The following is a 19,692-nucleotide window of genomic DNA, read 5'->3' on the forward strand; positions in this document are numbered from 1 at the left end:
AATCGCAACTGCGTACTCTCACGGATCCCAGTTGCTAAAATATGCTAATGCTTTCCAAAGCACAGCCGAGCATAGGGACGCCCGCTGTTGCCTTCTTATATCTGTCTGATGACATGAAACAGCGTAAAACATCAGTACTATAGACGCACTTCGGGCAGTCACGCAGCATGTACTGTAGGTCACGTCTGACCAGCCGCAAACGCTGCAACTCCCTTGACACGCAGAGAGCTCTCGTGCTGCACCGGAGAACGCAATGGCTAATTTATGCACGACCACTAAATAGCGTTTCAACGGTCAGACACGTCTGCATGTTGGATTTCACTAAATTGTCGATCACGATCAAAATATGATCGTGAGTTGCAAATCGATAAGATTTAATATGAAAAATTTCACAGATCTTTCGACAGATCGCGGAACATCGACTGGCGGATTGGTGTTTCCGATCTCATTGCAGGATTCGGCAAACCGTCCGTAGGTGTATGGGGGGGGGGCTTTAAGAGAATTTTTTAAAGGTGAAAATTATTACAGTGATTTATATTGCATGTGGATTGGCGAGTGTCCTGTTTTTTAAACGGATTATATACATACATAATAAAACTTTTTTTTAAAGTGTGCCTCAAACTATTATTTAAACTTCTTTTCCCTGATCTAAAAGCACAAAATAAACAAAGACAACTGCAAGAAAACAAAAAGGATACACTTGGCAGTGTTAAGGCTAAAAATAAGTTTTAATTTTTTTCTGTTCGTATGATCCTTTGCGGTTCCATGGTATACGCTCGATAATAAACTAATTCTGTACAATGTCGATGGACAAGCCAGATGATGTATTTCCTAAGCTCTATACTGTACATAAATGAAACCCTGCTGGCATTACCATTTAAATTTCAATATCCATTAATAAATCTGTCACGACAGCTACGAAATTTACTATGATTAATACATAAGAAATTATCTACTAATTTTTTAGGAAACCTTGTAATTTACTCAGATGGAAAATTGCTTTATCCGTAGTAAATTCATGTTACCTTTCTCACTGATAGAGAGGTAGATCGCCAGCCAAATGGGAAAAGTTTGTCCTGACGCAGCAATAAATGTACAGTTGGCATTTCCATGAGAAACAATTAAAACAACAGCAAACTCTTGGCCGGATCGCAACTGTGTATGCAATAGCAATTACGCACGCAGTCCAACTGCGATATTATGCTAATTCTTTGCGATTGCAATGTCATTGCGGCACTACACAAGGACGCCCACATTACCTTACACACGTCTAATGTTTAGCAAGACTGTAAAACCATCGGTAACATCGAGTACCATCGCAGCCTCACGCACACTTGCACAAACCCTGGCCTTACTCAGAAATTGCTAACTTCATTGCACGCTGTGTGTCTTCAGGCTGCGTGGGGCATCGCAGTGGCTAATTTATGCACGCCCCTACAACGGCGTTCAAACGCACTGGCACGCCCACATTCCACCGACCACCCACAAACGGCACTTCCTGTCAATCACCCTGCGATGGGTCTGCATAGTCGCTGTGATCGCAGTCCCCATTGCAGTGGCTAGTTCGTGTACTGCGATGCATGCGCAGAAGGCAACAATCGGCCGATTGCGTGCATAATCGCAGTTGCGTATGGTAGTGAGTCAAACAGTCTATTTTATCTTTAAGTGATTGTCGCAGACATTTGTGCTTCTTAAATGATGCGCACTTTCAATCACTCTTTGACTTGAATTACATTTTTTTCCGATGTGTATGTAATACCCCCAAAAAATAACCTGGGCCCAGTGACCAGGGAATCCCACCCGGGGATTGAGCAGGGTTGGACACGGGTAGGACCCGGGTTAAGGGGCAGTGTAAACTGGTAGCCCGGTTCATACGACCTGGGCTGCAGCATGGGGATTGGTTAAAAAACGGAACAGTGTCTGTGACAACTCTCACCGGGGAGGGAGAGATTACAACCTCCCCGTACGGCCCGGACCTTTCCGGTTTTCACCCCATCCCCGCTTCATACGGGGAAGCTGTAATCTCTCCCTGCCCGTCTCTCCGGAGACAGCTGTGGCAGACACACACTTGGACATGACACCCCTTCCCCCCGCTGCAGGTCGCCGGTCTGGTCCGTCATTTCAAGGTCCGGACCATTCTGGTTTTGACCCAATCCCGGGTAGATCTGTATTTCCCGGCGCTTGGAGGTGATGTCATCTCCAAGCGCCAGCAGAAGAGAGAGACTGCATCCGTGTGCAGTGTAATCGGCATCGATCCGGGAATACCCCGGGTCAGAGCCGCAGTGGGAACGGGGTATGTCCCGGATTGAAACAGTGGGCCTGATTCAGACCTGCTCGCAAGCGGGTCGATGGTGGGGCATTCGATGGTGGGAAATTCACTCGCTCCGGGGCTCACTACAAACGGGGCGGCTGTCGATGTTGATCGACAGCTCGCCCCGTTTTGTAGGCGGGGCGTGGGGGGTGGCTGGCTGGACAAACGGAGGCATTCCTGAAGCAACGCTTGCCGTTTGTGGGCGGCCCTGACATCACTAGTGATGTTAGTAGTGAGCTTCCGGCTCTATTAGAGCTGGGAGCTCACTGGGGCTTGTGGCAGATGAGACCCTACAACAAGGGTCTTGTCGCAAGCCCGATGGTCGCGACCATCACCTGGCCGCTCGCAAAAGCTGTGGGTGGTCACCCACAGCTTAGCGAGCGGCCAGGAGGCCGTTTTTGTTTTAAAAAAGCGGCTGCCCTGATTCAGAGCGAAAGCACGCTTTTTGCGAGCGGCTCTAAATCAGGGCCAGTGTTCCAAATTCCAGGTCGGCACCGGGATTTTGGTGGAAAAGGGGTATAAGCTGCAATGAGGAAGGGAAGTCATTGTAGACAAAGAGGACGAGAAGCAATCAAGTAGCGAAACAATGTTAAGCAGACAAGTGATGGCACTCATCTCACCTTGTTTTATAGCTTCAGAAACCATAGCGAATACTTGTAATAGTACATATAGGTCATCTTTCTTCAGACGTATAAATGCAATGGAAACATAAACATCTAACAAAGAGTGAATCTTACCAGTCTGACTGTTCTCCTCATTGTACTGTCCTCTTGCTGTCTCACCGCCATCATCCTCTCCATCTTACGCCTGTGAGTGACATCTGCCTCGCTGTTTGGTTGTTGGTACGCCATGCTGGCCTCTTTCATGCGACTGTACAGCATCGCTGCCAATTCGCTGTCTAAATCAGCCAACTTCTGTGCCTGGGAGATATTTTGCCCAGCTAAAGATATATAAAAGGACTTTCAGCAAAATGATTACGGAGCTAAATGGCATAATGGCTTGCCATTAGACATAATTGAGCTTGAAGCGACTTATCGGATGTGAGGTAATAAGCATGGCTTCTGTACAAGGTAAGCCCTTTTGTGCGTGGCTGGGCCATATAATAAGACTAATTAGGCCCCATTGTCCATCCATTTTTCAATATGGACCATTTTATATAGAGTTAATGTTATTATTGCTAAGAGAATATACAGTGTATCGGATGTGAGGTAATAAGCATGGCTTCTGTACAAGGTAAGCCCTTTTGTGCGTGACTGGGCCATATAATAAGACTAATTAGGCCCCATTGTCCATCCATTCTTCAGTATGGACCATTTTATATAAAGTTAATTTTATTATTGCTAAGAGAATATACAGCGTATCGGATGTGAGGTAATAAGCATGGCTTCTGTACAAGGTAAGCCCTTTTGTGTATGGCTGGGCCATATAATAAGACTAATTAGGCCCCATTGTCCATCCATTCTTCAATATGGACCATTTTATATAGAGTTAATGTTATTATTGCTAAGAGAATATACAGTGTATCGGATGTGAGGTAATAAGCATGGCTTCTGTACAAGGTAAGCCCTTTTGTGCGTGACTGGGCCATATAATAAGACTAATTAGGCCCCATTGTCCATCCATTCTTCAGTAAGGACCATTTTATATAAAGTTAATTTTATTATTGCTAAGAGAATATACAGCGTATCGGATGTGAGGTAATAAGCATGGCTTCTGTACAAGGTAAGCCCTTTTGTGCGTGGCTGGACCATATAAATAGACTAATTAGGCCCCATTGTCCATCCATTCTTCAGTATGGACCATTTTATATAAAGTTAATATTATTATTGCTAAGAGAATATACAGTGTATCGGATGTGAGGTAATAAGCATGGCTTCTGTACAAGGTAAGCCCTTTTGTGCGTGGCTGGGCCATATAATAAGACTAATTAGGCCCCATTGTCCATCCATTCTTCAATATGGACCATTTTATATAGAGTTAATGTTATTATTGCTAAGAGAATATACAGCTTTGATTGCTTTATTAAAGTTTGGATAATTTAATTCTGCAAGATCCATACACTTTCTGTAAGAACGGGCTGTTCAACTGGAACTGTATGTAAAGTTTATGAGTATATTGTGGATATTATATTACTACTAAGTTTGAAACCGTTATATGAAATTTTGGTTGATCACTTACCGGCCGGAGTTCCTTTTGAAAACAAGCTGCCTCCGCGGAAACTGCTCCTGCCATCGTGCGCCGTGATGATACGAGACTTTGATGCTGGAAGAGTGTTGGATCTCCTTAATTTTTGGTCAGGGAGGTGTCCTGTAATATAATATTATAGTTGAGTAAAAGTCCCAACATCCCATTCATTAACAATAATACATCTAAAGGTGCCTATCCACTAGGAGACCTGAAAGTCTGAACGTCTAGTGTTCAGACCTTCAGGTCGCCAAAGTGCGGTGCCCGCACTGAACGGCGTTCACTGAAGGAGCCCGACCTCCTATCTCTGAACATGCCGAACCTGATGAGCGTCGTCAGGTTGACGGGCATGTTCAGTAGACAGTCGGGGTCGGCAAGGACCCAGCATGCACGTGCACTTCACAAAGTCGGGTAATGGATAGGCCCCTTTAGTAGGCAACAGTAAAATAATGAAATGGAAGTATATTTTTTATTAAATGTAACAGTTTGGGTCAGGGCCAAAAAAGGTTATGACCATGTTATATTTACATACTGTACATTATAAAGATTCCCTTCTGGTATATGCTGATTGCTGCAGCGGAGAGAGTTTTTATAATAGGCTGAGGGTCATTTAATGCCGCATAGGGTGGTTCAGGGCCAATCATGTGCTACCTGCTACAGTACTCCACTTTCCATTTTCGCAGACCTCTTTCTATCGAATTCAATATTTATAATGCAATCAGTATATTACACGAGAAGAGTTTAGCTCCTTTAAGAGGAGTGGGCACTGACATATTGTTAACTGGACCAAGGAAAACAATTAACATTTGAGATGCAACTCTATATTAAAACCATAACACCCTATGTGCAAATAGCTTCTATTGAGTGCAAGTTAGTCCATACGTAAGTGTAAATAGTTTGGTGCAGAGATACACCTTTGGGAAGGGTCGAGTACGGGATCTCGGCGGTCAGAATCCAGACGCAGGTTAAGATACCGACACCTTTTGGTTTGTATCCTAACCCTACCCCTCCCTCACCGCACCCTAAACCTAACCCTATCCCTCTCTCCCTAGTGCCTAAATCTAACCCTCTCACCTTTGGACCTAATTCCGACAGCCGGCTTTCCCGACTGCTTTATCCCGGTGAGGGTTACATGACAGGCATCTAAATCTAGACGCCTGTCATTTTACCGACGCCAGGAGACCAGCGACCGGCATCCCGATCGAAGTGATGCTGGGCGCCGCAGCGGACAGCCGCGGGGGGGAGAGTTAGGTTTAGGGCTCCCGGGGGGACTTAGGGTTAGGCACCCCCCCCCCCGGGGCACTTATTTTTAGGCGGCGGTGAAGGGGGGATTGGGGTTAGGCACTGGAGGGGTAGATTAGGGTTAGGCACCCAAAAAGAAGGGTTAGGGTTAGGGGTTAGAAATAGGTTAGCTAATACTTACCTTCGACGATCGGGATTTCCTCCTCTGCCGGCCTCCTGGTGTCGGGATTCCAACCGCCGGGCAGGGGTCCGGCGGTAAATCATACCGCTTCCCTAGTACCTAATCCTAACACCCCAACCACCCCTAACCCCAATACTTACCGTCGGGATGCCAGCGATCGGGATACTGACTGGTGTCGGGACTCCGGCACCGGCATTCTAAGTCCCGGGATCCCGACACCAGGAATTCAATTACCTCCCCTTTGGGCAACTGTAGTAATCATCCTTCAGTACCTTTTTTTAATAGTAATTACTGATTTATAGTAATGCCTCTTTGATGGTATAAAAATAAATAATGTCAACACGAATATCAGTGGTCGCAAAATGTCTGGCAATGGGGATCAACATATGATTGGTGCCTGGAAGAAAACCAAGTAAAGCAATGACTACAATCAAGCAATGCGCCCGATGTAGCTGAACTACAGTAGGAGAGTTGCAGACTCTTACATAACTCCGTTGCATCTCTACTTGTGGCTAAGGGGGTGTAACTGGATGGCAATGGGGCACGTACGCTACGTTTAGTGAGGGCGTGTAGACAGTACTGCCGGCTATGCAGACTTGTGTGTACGTGTAAATATGCTATTGGCCCCAGTGTGTATAGTTATTGTCTGAGCAGATAGTTTTGGCCTGATATGATTTTGCCCAGGAAGGAGCGTGCTGGCTGGCTAGCTATGGCCACCTTTAATCCACTTCTGGAGACTAGTTAGACACTTGCTTAAACTAAAGCCGGGTACACACTGGAGTGATATTGGCCTGATTTGGCCAAATGGAAATGACAAATCGGGGATATTGTGCAGTGAGTATGCCCAACTTGTGCGCTCCTGCAGTCGCAGGTGACATCGTGTGATTGGCCGTGCTGCACAGCCAATCACACAATATCGCATGCGACGCTATACATATTAATGTAGGACGGAACGATTGATCAGTCCGTCGTTCATTAAAATTGGGTAATGTGTACCGGCAATCATGCAATGTCCAGTATAAAGGCAAGTAGCCCTGAACATCGTGACCGACTGCTGGTCGCCCCAGCTTAAAACCATTTCACTTTCAATCACAAGTGTTAAGTGCTGTTGCTACACTTACAATGTCTAATAAACTCAACTGTACACAACCACATAGCAAAAACACTCAACATAAACAGTAGGCAGGCCACGGCGGGATCCCAGGATTTTGGCCTAAAAGTTGCGGGATTTGAGTCCCAGGATTGGAGCTTAGCATCAGCAGCACTTGCTCAAACACTGCCCGGCTACGTGCAACGTGATGTGACTCCAGAGGTCACCCTGCACAGCCCCACGCCAACCCGCCCCTTCAGCTGGGGTGTAGTAGGTATTACCGCCGGTCGCATGGTGGGTGGTTCAAATCCCAACAGCGGCAGCCTGGCAAGGGTGAAAATCCTGATTGTCCCTAAGGAAAGTATTGCTAACCTAATTCTACCCCCTAACCCTAACCCTCCCTTAGGGGTGCCTAACCCTAACCTTCCCCCCAAGTGCCTAAACCCCCCTCTAAGTGCCTAAACCTAACCCCCCTTCCCCGCTGCCTAAACCTATGTCCCCCAGGGGTGCCTAACCCTAACCATCCCTCCCCCTAGCCTAACCCTAACCTCCCGGGGAGATGCCCACCCGCGGCTGCCCGCACCCGGCCCCCGGCTTACCTTCGTTAGGTATGCCGGGCGTCGGTTTTCCGGCATCTTTTAAAGACAGGCGTCGAGTTTTCGACGCCTGTCATTAGTACCAAGCCGGGATTAGAAAGTCTGGAAGCCGGCGGTTGGCATTTAGACCGTCGGCTTCCAAACTACATCCCCTTCAGCTGTGCACAGCCACCCCATTGACCAACTCAGTCCCGGGTATCTCAGGAATCCCAGCATTGAGCGTTTTTCAATCCCGAAATCCCAGATTGAAAACACATCCCTAATAACAGGCAATGGGGCAGATGTATGAAGCTCTGGAAAGTGATAAAGTGGATAGTGATAAACGACCAGCCAATAAGCTCCTAACTGTCATGTTACAGGCTGTGTTTCAAAAATGACAGTTGGGAGCTGATTGGCTGGTCGTTTATCACTCTGCACTTTATCACTTTCCAGAGCTTCATACATCTGCCCCATTGTGTCTAGTGCAACAATTAGAAATGATTACAGTAAACCGTAATGGACTCAGCTGGTGTACCATTTCCATTTCTATTTTTCTTGTATAATCTGAAGTATTCAGATCTCTCGATTAGATTCAGATAACAATTTATATCAAGGGAAATGACAAGTAGCAGGAAAGTCACTTTTATAAGTACTTCCCGAGCACCCACTAAACACACATTCTCCACAATGTAACAAAGACAATTAATGCTACAATTATGCTTTACATTTCCATTACAGAGGCCATGTTCTTACATTGCAGTAACACATCAAAATGACCTGTGTGGCGAATGAAAATCAAAAAGAATAAAATATATTAACATGACGATACAACAGCTTAAGAACGTTGCTCTTGCTTTGATCTATAGCTCAGCCTCCAGTGGATTTAGAGCGCACATCTCTAAAAGCTTGACAACTTCAAAGAATAAAAAATCCATGTTGTCAACATACTTCCAACGCTAAGAGAAGATGCATTTAGCTTTATGTACAGGGGATGCTTTATAGATGACTGCAATTCAATCCACTGCTTCTTATATAAGATAATTTAATTCCACTTTAGTAGAGAATTCACAGAGGGGGGAAAAAGTGCAGACACGAAATTCTCCAGAAAGTGCTCTCGGAAAAGGCTCCCAGACGTGGCCATTCTTCAAACATTAATCTCATGATGTTGAAGAATACTGCGCTTGCATTTTGTGGCCAATAACATTTTTCACCATCAAGAGGATGAACTAGTAGACAGACAAAAATAGAAAAAAGCTGTTGTCATACTTGTCAAAACAGGAGCCCGTTATTGTTATCCAAGCTACCTGCACAAAAATAACCAACTCTCCCTTAGCAAAAGCTTCAGTTTATCAAACCATATTTCAAAGTGACGAATCGTAGAGCGTCAGGGGCGTATCTATAATGGGTGCAGGGTGTGCGGTCCAGGGGGGCCCACACAGCACACCCTGCACCCATATAGTCTTATACTTACCTGTCCGTAGTGCTGCTCTGCAGAGCAGCAAAAATCACTGGGAAAATGGCGGCGGACATTTTCTCGGTGACTCTTTCATGTGCAGTACTGCCAGGGTCGGACTGGCCCATAGGGGTACAGGGGAATCCCCGGGTGGGCCCCACTGCCCAAGGGCCCACCCCCTCCTCTAGGGATCAGGTTCCAGACTATGCACTTGAATTATACATATGTTACATTAACAAAACTATGGTGTTTTTTCTACAATGTATTTCTCTTATTAATTTGGTACATTATTTTGTATGCACTAGCAGTATTTACTGTATATATTTTTTTAAAGAGGCCCAGACCATGTACTCTCTAATGGTTAGGCAAGCCTCTGTGTTAACTGGCCACACCCCCTCTGGAGTTTCGCCACACCCCTAAGTATGGACCCCTATCACTGCATTCCCCCGGTGGGCCCTTCATGCCCCAGTCCGACACGGAGTACTGCTGTCCCCGGGAAAACGGAGCGGGTGCCATTTTCCCAGACACCTGCGCAGTAGATTCTGGCACTAAGCCAGAATCTACTGCACCCTGGCACCACCGGAGAGAAGAAGGAGCCATGCCCAACTTCTTTTTCCATACCCACTCTCCGCGCTGCCTGGAGGCGAGGTATGAAAATTAAATAAGACAGTACTATTGTCACACAATGGGGAACATTGAGAAAACTAGTTAAAAAATCTACACTTCACATAATTTACTGGGAGAGGAACTCTCCTCAGCAAAGGCTGCCGTTCATGTGTGGTCAGCGCAGTAGTGCGCCAGGGGTCCCGATATAGTAATAAAGTGTCCGCTAATGCAATCATTTCACTAATAATGCTTAGCAGGGACGGGCTCCTCTCAGAACCCCTGTTCCTGCATGTGTTTTTTTATTAATTCAGGCCTTAAATAATTTTCTTAATGCCGCAAATAGCGTCGCTAATAAAATTACAATTATAGGCCAGATAATTGATAAATACTATGCCCCTAAATACATTATTTTTCCAGTTTGGGTCAATTAAAATCAATGGTGCTGTCATCAGGTCCGACAGAAAATAATATAGAGTGGTGGTTATTCACTACAATGACATATACTTATTTTTCTATATATTAAAGTGTAAAAAAGCAAACATTTTATTTTCCCTTTTTGTTATGGCGTTGGTACCTCAATCCAGTTCTATGCATAGGTCAGGAAGCCGCACTTGCTCAGTGATAAGTCATCAGATCAGTCTGGATAGTGGGCCTGATTCAGAGCCGGTCGCTCTGACAGAGTGCTCGCTCTGAATCAGGGCCGGTCTTTTTTTTTTTTTTTTTTTTTTTAGAACGGCCTCCTGGCTGCTCGCATAGCTGTGGCGAGCGGCCAGGAAGATGGTCACGATGGTCAAGACCATCGCGACCATCGGGCTTGCGATGAGACCCTTGTGGTAGGGTCTCGTTGCCGCAAGCCCCAGAGAGATTTCGGCTCTAACATCACTCGTGAGGTCAGTGGGGCTGGTCCCAAACGGAGGCGTTCACATGGGAACGCCTCCATCTGGGCAGCCACTCCCCCGGCCCGCCCACCAAAGGGGGCGTGCTGTCACTCAACATTGACAGCATGTCGCTATCCGGGTCTCGCGCATGCGAACGACGGAGCCGGCTCCGTCGTGCGCATGCGCTCTGGGCCATCATCAACCCGGTTGCGAGCGCTCAGCGCTTGCAACAGAGTCTGAATCAGGCGCAGTATTCTCTACTATGGGGCAAAATAACTATGTGTAAATTCAAGACAATAGGACATATTCTCATAACCTGCATACTGTATATATAGTAACATGCCGGAGAAAATTGGGACCAGAGCTAATAGCTGATGAGGTGGTCTAGGGAAAGACCACCGTTATTGCTGGTCACTCAAAAAAAGAGGTTGACGCTTAAATTAATTAGAAATCTAAAAGGGGAAACATTTAATTTAACATACAAAATGAATGTAAAATAAAAAAATGTCAAATACATTTTTAATGGAAAGACCTAAAAGATTTAGCCATGTATAATTTAATCAGTAGCCGTATGTTTTCTACAGGTCACTGTACTCAGAATATTAAGCACTCTTGGCAAACGTCTAGAATGTTTTTGCAGGCTGAATTAGCAATTTCCTTGTATGATTTGCTGCTTTGCACTTCTCTGAATTTACATTTACATACTTCAACAGATTTTGTAGCCTTAATTTTTAATTATTTATAGCTCGCAACAAATACAATAACATAACGTGACAGTGTATTACAGAATGCACATATTTTATTCAGTTTAAAAAAAAAAAAAAAAGATAAAGGATGTCTAGATAGACCAGGGGTCAGGGAACTTTTTCACCTTTTACCCCAAAATATATTTAGATACGCCGACGTTACCCCATTGATTTGAAAGGAAGGAAATCATATAATAGTGCCCCCATATAATGCCCCTGTAACGGTGCCCCCATATAATGCCCCTGTAGCAGTGCCCCCATAGTTATGCCCCTGTAGTAGTGCCCCCATAGTTATGCCCCTGTAACAGTGCCCCCATCTAATGCCCCTGTAGCAAAGCCCCCATAGTAGTGCCCCTGTAGCAATGCCCTCATAGTTATGTCCCTGTAGCAGTGCCCCCACAGTTATGCCCCTGTAGCAGTGCCCCCACAATTATGCCCCTGTAGCAGTGCTCCCATAGTTATGCCCCTGTAGCAGTGCCCCCATAGTTATGCCCCTGTAGCAGTGCCCCCATAGTTATGCCCCTGTAGCAGTGCCCTCATATAATGCCCCTGTAGCAGTGCCCCCATATAAGCCCCTGTAGCAGTGCTCCCATAGTTATGCCCCTGTAGCAGTGCCCCCATAGTTATGCCCCTGTAGCAGTGCCCCCATAGTTATGCCCCTGTAGCAGTGCCCTCATATAATGCCCCTGTAGCAGTGCCCCCATATAAGCCCCTGTAGTAGTGCCCCCATAGTTATGCCCCTGTAGCAGTGCCCCCATAGTTATGCCCCTGTAGCAGTGCCCTCATATAATGCCCCTGTAGCAGTGCCCCCATAGTTATGCCCCTGTAGCAGTGCCCCCATATAATGCCCCTGTCAGGGAACTTTTTTACCTTTTACCCCAAAATATATTTAGATACGCCGACGTTACCCCATTGATTTGAAAGGAAGGAAATCATATAATAGTGCCCCCATATAATGCCCCTGTAACGGTGCCCCCATATAATGCCCCTGTAGCAGTGCCCCCATAGTTATGCCCCTGTAGCAGTGCCCCCCATAGTTATGCCCCTGTAGCAGTGCCCCCATAGTTATGCCCCTGTAGCAGTGCCCCCATAGTTATGCCCCTGTAGCAGTGCCCCCAACTTACCTCAATCCCCGCTCCTGCATCCGCCGCCGTCCTGTCCGCCCGGCTGCTCCTCGGAACTATGGGAGAGACGTCATGACATCTCTCCCATAGTGCGCATGGAGAGAGGCGGAAGCTGGAGTTCCGGGCGCTGCAGGGAAGGAGCCGGGCGCCCGCTGGTAATAACATCTTAGCGGGCCTCCGGCTTAGAGCCTCCCTGCGGCGCTGGAGGTCACTGACGCCAGGTGCAGTGGGTGCGCCAGTGACCTCCATTCCTAGGGGTAATGGAAGTATACAGCCGGGCATGCAATGATTCATATTCATGCCTGGCTGTCCATCCATTACCCCCAGGAATTTCAGTTTTACCCCAAATGGGGTAATTTACCCCTGTTCCCCGACCACTGAGATAGACTGACAGGGTGCACAGCCAATCAGTGCACAGGGCAGATGCGTGTCTCTGCCCTTATGATCTGGCTGGATTACCCCTACACCTCTGTTCCGCTCTTCTCCCCATTATTTGAGGGCCCGCTCTTCATTGATCCATTAGCATATATGGGGCAGGTGCCAGTTTTACACTTCTGCAAAGACACAGTATGATGTAGCCAAGGGGGCATTCATGAGACATTAAGGTAAATCTAGGCTGGATATTAATGTACTGTAGTGACGGGTATAAATATAATGTGAGGCCAGTTTATTAAATGAGAAAATTAATTTAAAACCGTGGCTGGTTGATGAAAGGAGTACTAACTATTAAATGTGGGTATTACTGATTTAATATTAGGTCTGCGTAGAGCGAGGGAGGCCTAGAGAGTTCTCTAGTTGCTTGGTATTAGAGTAGAGTACCTATTACTGTCCTCTCACTTTTCCAACCAGGGTCCCGACTTTCCAAAACTTGGCAAATCAGCTGAATTTTGAACATTTAGTCAAAGCTGGTAGAAGAGAGAAGCACACTCTGCCAACTGACCTGATTCTGGTGGGACAGTCCCACCAGAATCAGATTTTGTCACATAAGGCTCCTCACTTTTCCCTGGCATAGGACCACCATATGATAGACAGTGGCAGACTGAATTCTTGTTTCTGAGATTCCGTCCCATCACAAATTCTACTGATTGCAGGGAGGGGCAGGCAGGAAGGCTCATTGGGAGATACATACAGTGCAACTTCAGTCACATTCTCCTGTATTTAAACTGCACAGGGGTATATTTACTAAAAAGCAATGTTCAATGTATGAATATGGCAATATGCAACCATTATAAATACGCCTATGGATGTGAGTGATGTGTCAGCGAGGACAGAGCTGCATGTGACAGGGGAAGTGACATGATGTGAGGAGGGGAATGGAGGTAGAAGGAAAGCACAGACTAAAGCTGGCCACACACTAGACCAACTTACATCCAACCAGCCAACTTGTTGATTGGTTAGAATGAAAATCTGGTAACGTATGGGAGTAAATAATGATCAGCAATTTGCTCCTAAATGCCAGAAAACAGATGAAAATGGTAATTCAAAAAAGTTTGTTAAATGTTTGATCTAAACTATTTGTTCAAACAACAGTTTTGGTCCATTTTCCAGTCTTTGGGAGCAAATTGCTGATTGTATTCCTTACCAGATTTTCATTCCAACCCAATCAACTAGTTGGCTGGTTGGACAGATAATCTTTAGATGTGTGGCCAGCTTAAGAGTTATATAGTGGAAGGACCATGGTACTCAGCAGCACAGGGTATATCAGGAGATGAGTGATGTGTTAGTGAGGACAGGGCTGCATGTAACAGGGGCAGTGACATGATGTGAGGGAGGGGAGTGGAGGCAGCAGGAGCCCACAGACTGAGAGTTAAATAGTGTAAGGAGCAGGGTGCCCAGCAGCACAGAGTATATGAGTAGATGAGTGATGTATTAGTGAGGACAGGGCTGTATGTAACAGGGGTACTGACATGATGTGAGGGAGGGGAGTGGAGGCAGCAGGAGCCCACAGACTGAGAGTTAAATAGTGTAAGGAGCAGGGTCCTCCAGCAACACAGAGTATATGAGTAGTTGAGTGATGTATTAGTGAGGACAGGGCTGTATGTAACAGGGGCACTGACATGATGTGAGGGAGGGGAGTGGAGGCAGCAGGAGCCCACAGACTGAGAGTTATATAGTGTAAGGAGCAGGGTGCCCAGCAGCACAGAGTATATCAGGAGATGAGAGATGCATTAGCGAGGACAGGGCTGCATGTAATAGGGGCAGTGACATGATGCGAGGACATGAATAGAGGTAGCAGGAAAGCACAGACTAAGAGTTATATAGTGGAAGGACCATGGTACTCAGCAGCACAGAGTATATCAGGAGATGAGTGATGTATTAGTGAGGGCAGGGCTGCATGTAACAGGGGCAGTGACACGATGTGAGGGAGGGGAGTGGAGGCAGCAGGAACCCACAGACTGAGAGTTAAATAGTGTAAGGAGCTGTTTCCTCGGACAGTACGCAGAAGTAATGTCAGACTCTGTAAAACGGTTGATCAATGCACTTTCATTTAACTATAAGCCCAGACCCATTAGCAAACATTATAATTAGTTATTTTTTGTGTTATTATTTCTAGCTCTTACAATATGGTATACCAGAAAGATATCATTAGATTCACTTTAACTTGAATATCACCTAGCAGGGGGCGTAACTAGGGTAGAGTGACCAGTGCCATGGCACAGGGCACCGCAGGGCAGGGGGCGCTGTTTGGGCCTGTCAATTTACCTACTTATTATCATTCTCACTTGTAGCTTCCTCTTCTTTTATCCCCAGCATCTCCTGGTCTCCCCTATCTCTTCCCTGGCCCTTCCCCATGAGGCCATGGCCCTTTTTCAGGTACACTATCTTATGTCCCTATTTAAAAAATGGGGGGCGCCAAAGCTCTCTCTGGCACAGGGTACCAAAAAGTCTAATTATGGCTCTGTGACTTAGATTCTCAATGTAGTAAAATGAGAGTTGGGGATTAGCCATTCATGAATCAGGGCTTACTCAGGACAGCCAGTACCCAGACTGTATATGTTTGTCCATTATTAGTTACTACAGTGTTCAGCTGTCATTTGTGTGTTTAGCCCAATAACATACAATGCAGATTACATGCATAATATGACGTCTACATGTACACACCCTGAAAATGAATTCAATCCACTATTAATAAAACTGTGTTAGCAGCAGACTTTCCAAATTTTATTTTACTTAACTAGGTGATCGGCTTCTACTGACATTTTACTTCTGACAGGTTCCAGACTCCCTGCATCACTTTCTCCAGAAGCTTATCTTTTCCCTGCAGGCAACGTATGAAATAGTATGGTAATGGCAATTTAACTTTTAATATAGCTAATCTTTCTTATGATGATGAGATGTCAGAACCATAAAGAAACTACATTGTTTAACTGTACATTTTATAAATGAAATATGAGCACTGGAAGTAATATGATATAATATTGGGGCAATATATTAAGTCATGAAAGAGTTTCACATGTTCCTCTATTTTAGCTGAGGTTAGCTATATCTGTCTATATATAGGTATATATCTATATAAATACCCACAAAAAATACCTTTGTCCTGCGCCCATAAGTACAAGTCAGCTGCTCCTCTCTGTGAGACCCGTTAGTGAGGGCCTACAAACTAACCACTAGGGGGCGCATGAAAATAAAACCGATGTTCTCTGTTTCCCAGATGATTAACTGAAGATTTTCTGGTAACTGACAAGGATTAAATTGTTCTAAGGAGCATCGAGTGTCCGGAAGTTACAAACCTGTCCCAACAAACCTGAATATCAATGGTGCTATACCCAAAATTCAGTAGATAATACCATAAGACTGTAAACCCAATACTACAATTCAGAAATATCTTTTTAAAATGTATTCATATAAAACACACTTTTCACAGTACAAATTACATCACAGTTAGTTGCAGACGTTCCACTCTCAAGGTATAAGAGGTTTCCACCCTTAAGGCTCATAGGGGGCGATTCAATTCTGCGCGAATTGAATAGCGCCGGAAGCGAGCTCCCAGAGCTATTCAGTGCGCTGTTTGGGCGGGCTAAGGATTTTTTCTCGTACCCCCATGGGGATGCAAGGAGAAATCCGACGAAAGTGCCAGGCGTGCAGCTGGTTTTCTGCTTAGCGCGACGCTAACAACCGCAAGCCTGGCACTTTGGTCAGAAAATGCCGGTTAAGGCTCCTTAACACCCTTGTTAAGGCGCGATAACCGGCATTCTCCGACCACACAACACACTGAATTGAGTAGCTCTGGGAGCTCGCTCCCGGTGCTATTCAATTCGTGTTTAATTAAATCGCCCCCATTCACACTTAACAATATGCTCCATGAGCGATATTGTTAAGTGTTTTCCATTGAACGCTGGCCAGATATCAGTCATATCATACAGTGACGTCATCCCCGAACTTGCAGAACCTGACGATATCATCAGGGTGCCCTGCAAGTACGGGCGATGAAAGACATCGTTAACAATCTGCGGGAGTGCGCATCGTTAATGAAATCTTGCATACACACTGGACGATACTGAACGCGATAAATAACGATATCGTTCATATCGTCCAATATATCGCCTAGTGTGTACACGGCTTTATTTTAGGGTTCAGAGTTTGATTGTGTATCCTTACAGTGGATCTTCAAAATCCTTTATTATACGCGTTTCGTCTCCTTATGAGGCTTCATCAGGGGGTTGTCTCACTGCTCAGTACATTATTGAAATAGGATGACATAATTGTCCACAGATTAGAGTGTTTTCCAATACAAGAATAGCAGAAAACATTTCCACCTCTATGTAGGCTCAGAACACTTTTCCTAGAGCTTGCCGAGTCACAGCGTTGACCACAGTGGCAAGTGGTAGTTTTATCTGGTGTAAGATTCTTTTCTTGGTCATTATATCGGACGGGTTCAAGTTGCAAACACACCTACATCATAGAAGTGGGAATTTTTTCTGCTATTCCTGTATTGAAAAACATTCTGTGATTATATCATCGTATTTCAATAATGTAGTGAGCCCCTGATGAAGTGGAGATCCACTATAAGAATACAGAATAGATTTTTGAACCCTAGAATTAGTATAAAAAGTCTTATACCTTGAGAGTGGAACGTCTTATGTAATATGTGCTGTAAAAAGTGTGTTATATAAGTGGTATGAGGACTGTTTAACGCGCAATGAGGCTAGATCAGTGGTATCCAAACTGTGTGCCGTGGCACCTGAGGTGCCTCGGGACACTTGCAGGGGTGCCTCGGGTTGGTGGTCCAGCACCAAAACAAGTTATTTATGGCTAATGTAATGTAAATATGTGCACAGAAGTGCAAACCTGGCCACCACGACATAACTCACCCTAAGGATGACAGGTAAACATAATTTACTTCACTTTACTGCTTTATTTTTTTTTTTCTGAATTTCTCAATAACAAACTTAAACTTAGGGGTGCCGTGAAAACAATGAAGATACTCTGGGGCGCCGTGATTCAAATAAGTTCAGGAACCACTGGGCTAGCTGTATGAGGACACATCTGTACACTGCAATTTTGATTTCAGTTTGGACACACCCATCCCAAATCTAAAGGCCCCCGTACATCAGAGATTGATTGCAGCAATCGTGCAATTTGCAATCGATTGTGTATAAAAATATTTCCCTTTTTCAATCGATTGACAAAGGGAAAGATTTTTATACACAATCGATTGCAAATTGCACGATTGCTGCAATCAATCTCTGATGTATGGGGGCCTTTAATCTCTATGGGTATTTGAAATCTGTCCTACCAAAGTGCAACAGTTCAGGCTCTTTCTTAAGGTGCAAATCCACTACACTACTGGTGGGTAACTTGTGTTCTGCTGAGGGCCATAATCGGCAGTGATTACAGCAATGCCCGGAGGAGATGTAAGGGCAGCGGTGTCACCGTCTGAAGCACCCTGCTATCCAGATGAGGCTAGCAGAAAAAAGCTTGAGGTTCCCCATCCCTGCACTACACGATAAAAATGAAAGATTGAACAATTACGACATCGTTATAGTTCAATCGTTCATAAATCGTGCAGTGAATATGCCGGCAACGATCAGCGATGTGCTCTCCCGCTGGTCATCTGTCATCGCCTGAGCATGCAGGCCAACCTGCATATATCGACGGGTTGTGCATGTTCGGGGATGAGGGAGGGTGCCTGCACTGAGCGAAACATCGTTCAGTGTGGGCACATTGGCCCTCATTCAGAGCCGCACGTTAACAACAGTACGCTCATTGCGTTCCGATGTTGACTAATCGCGCATGCGTCGGTGTTACACTGCGCATGTGCGTACGGCAGATTGCGAGTTTTTTTTCTCTCGTTCCTAAAATAGCGTACAGGAAGTGACATGTCAAATGTGATTGACAGAACAGGGCGTTTTTGGGTGTTGACGGGGGTGGAGATGAAAAAACGCAGGCGTGGCGAGGCGTTTTTGGGGCGTACATACAATAGCAGATGCGAACGTCAAATGTGTTCGGACCGTCTCATACGTCACTGGAACATCCGCTTTCCCTTCAAAATGCTCGCACAGCTTAGGGTCAGGATTACTCGACCACATTGGCGATGGCCTTCTCCTCCGTCCCGGGACTCAACGATGGTGCTGCGATTAATCGCGGCTGGTCAGTAAAGTAATTAGTGTTGGATTGAAAACCGGCTTGGTATGTGTTTGGAAAGCAGTTTATTGGGATAGCACAAAAGCGTACGCAGGTGGAAATCAGAGCTGCTAATGTCATGATTACACAATCAATTAGCGTACATTTTTGGTGTTTTATTTTGGCCACAATTTGTTGGTTATGGCCTATTGTAACAATAATGTCATCATGTTTTAATTAGCTCCCCTTTTTTCTGGTTTACTGTGGAATTTGCATCGCTATGTGATTTTTTAAACGTTCCTTAAAGAGGCCTTTTTTTTTTTTTTAAGAGGGTCAGTTTTTGCCTTTAGGGCCAGGATTAAATGTAACCCATTTGTACAATAATGTCACAATACAATCTCAGTTTTTTGTTTTAAATTTATTGTTTAAACACAAACAAATTGGCCTAATATTTTGTTGCCTTTTTTTGTGGCAAAGATATTTGTTAAAAAAAAAAAAAAAACCATAACTGCTAACATAAACGTAAATACAAAATTTAAAAACATTTCACAAGAAAGGAGAGGGAAGTTTTGACCAGAAAGGAATATGAGCCAAGCACAGAAGGAGTGTGGGAAAAGTCGCCATTGCTGTCACCGTTTTCTCGCCTGTTTGGCTGGGTGAGGGTGGGCGCCAGACCGGGTCCTGGATGCCATCGGGCTGGCCTGTCCAGAGGCAGATGTTGTGGCCTCTGGACTA

General features: G+C 45.3%; 1 protein-coding gene across 2 annotated transcripts in view; it reads right to left on the bottom strand.

The window, feature by feature from the left end:
* NPHP4 (nephrocystin 4) overlaps positions 1–19,692 on the bottom strand; it is a 376,954-nt gene that overhangs the window by 43,951 nt on the left and 313,311 nt on the right. For both annotated transcript variants that reach the window (XM_088447716.1, XM_088447715.1), the window contains exons 19-20: positions 4,490–4,618; positions 3,049–3,251 (exon numbers count right to left, since the gene is read on the bottom strand). In XM_088447716.1, the coding sequence (XP_088303842.1) occupies positions 3,049–3,251; positions 4,490–4,618 (332 nt within the window). The remainder of the gene's footprint in view (positions 1–3,048; positions 3,252–4,489; positions 4,619–19,692) is intronic.

Source organism: Taudactylus pleione, unplaced genomic scaffold, assembly GCF_031769625.1.
Source record: "Taudactylus pleione unplaced genomic scaffold, aTauple2 ptg000437l, whole genome shotgun sequence".
NCBI classification, from domain to species: Eukaryota; Metazoa; Chordata; class Amphibia; order Anura; family Myobatrachidae; genus Taudactylus; species Taudactylus pleione.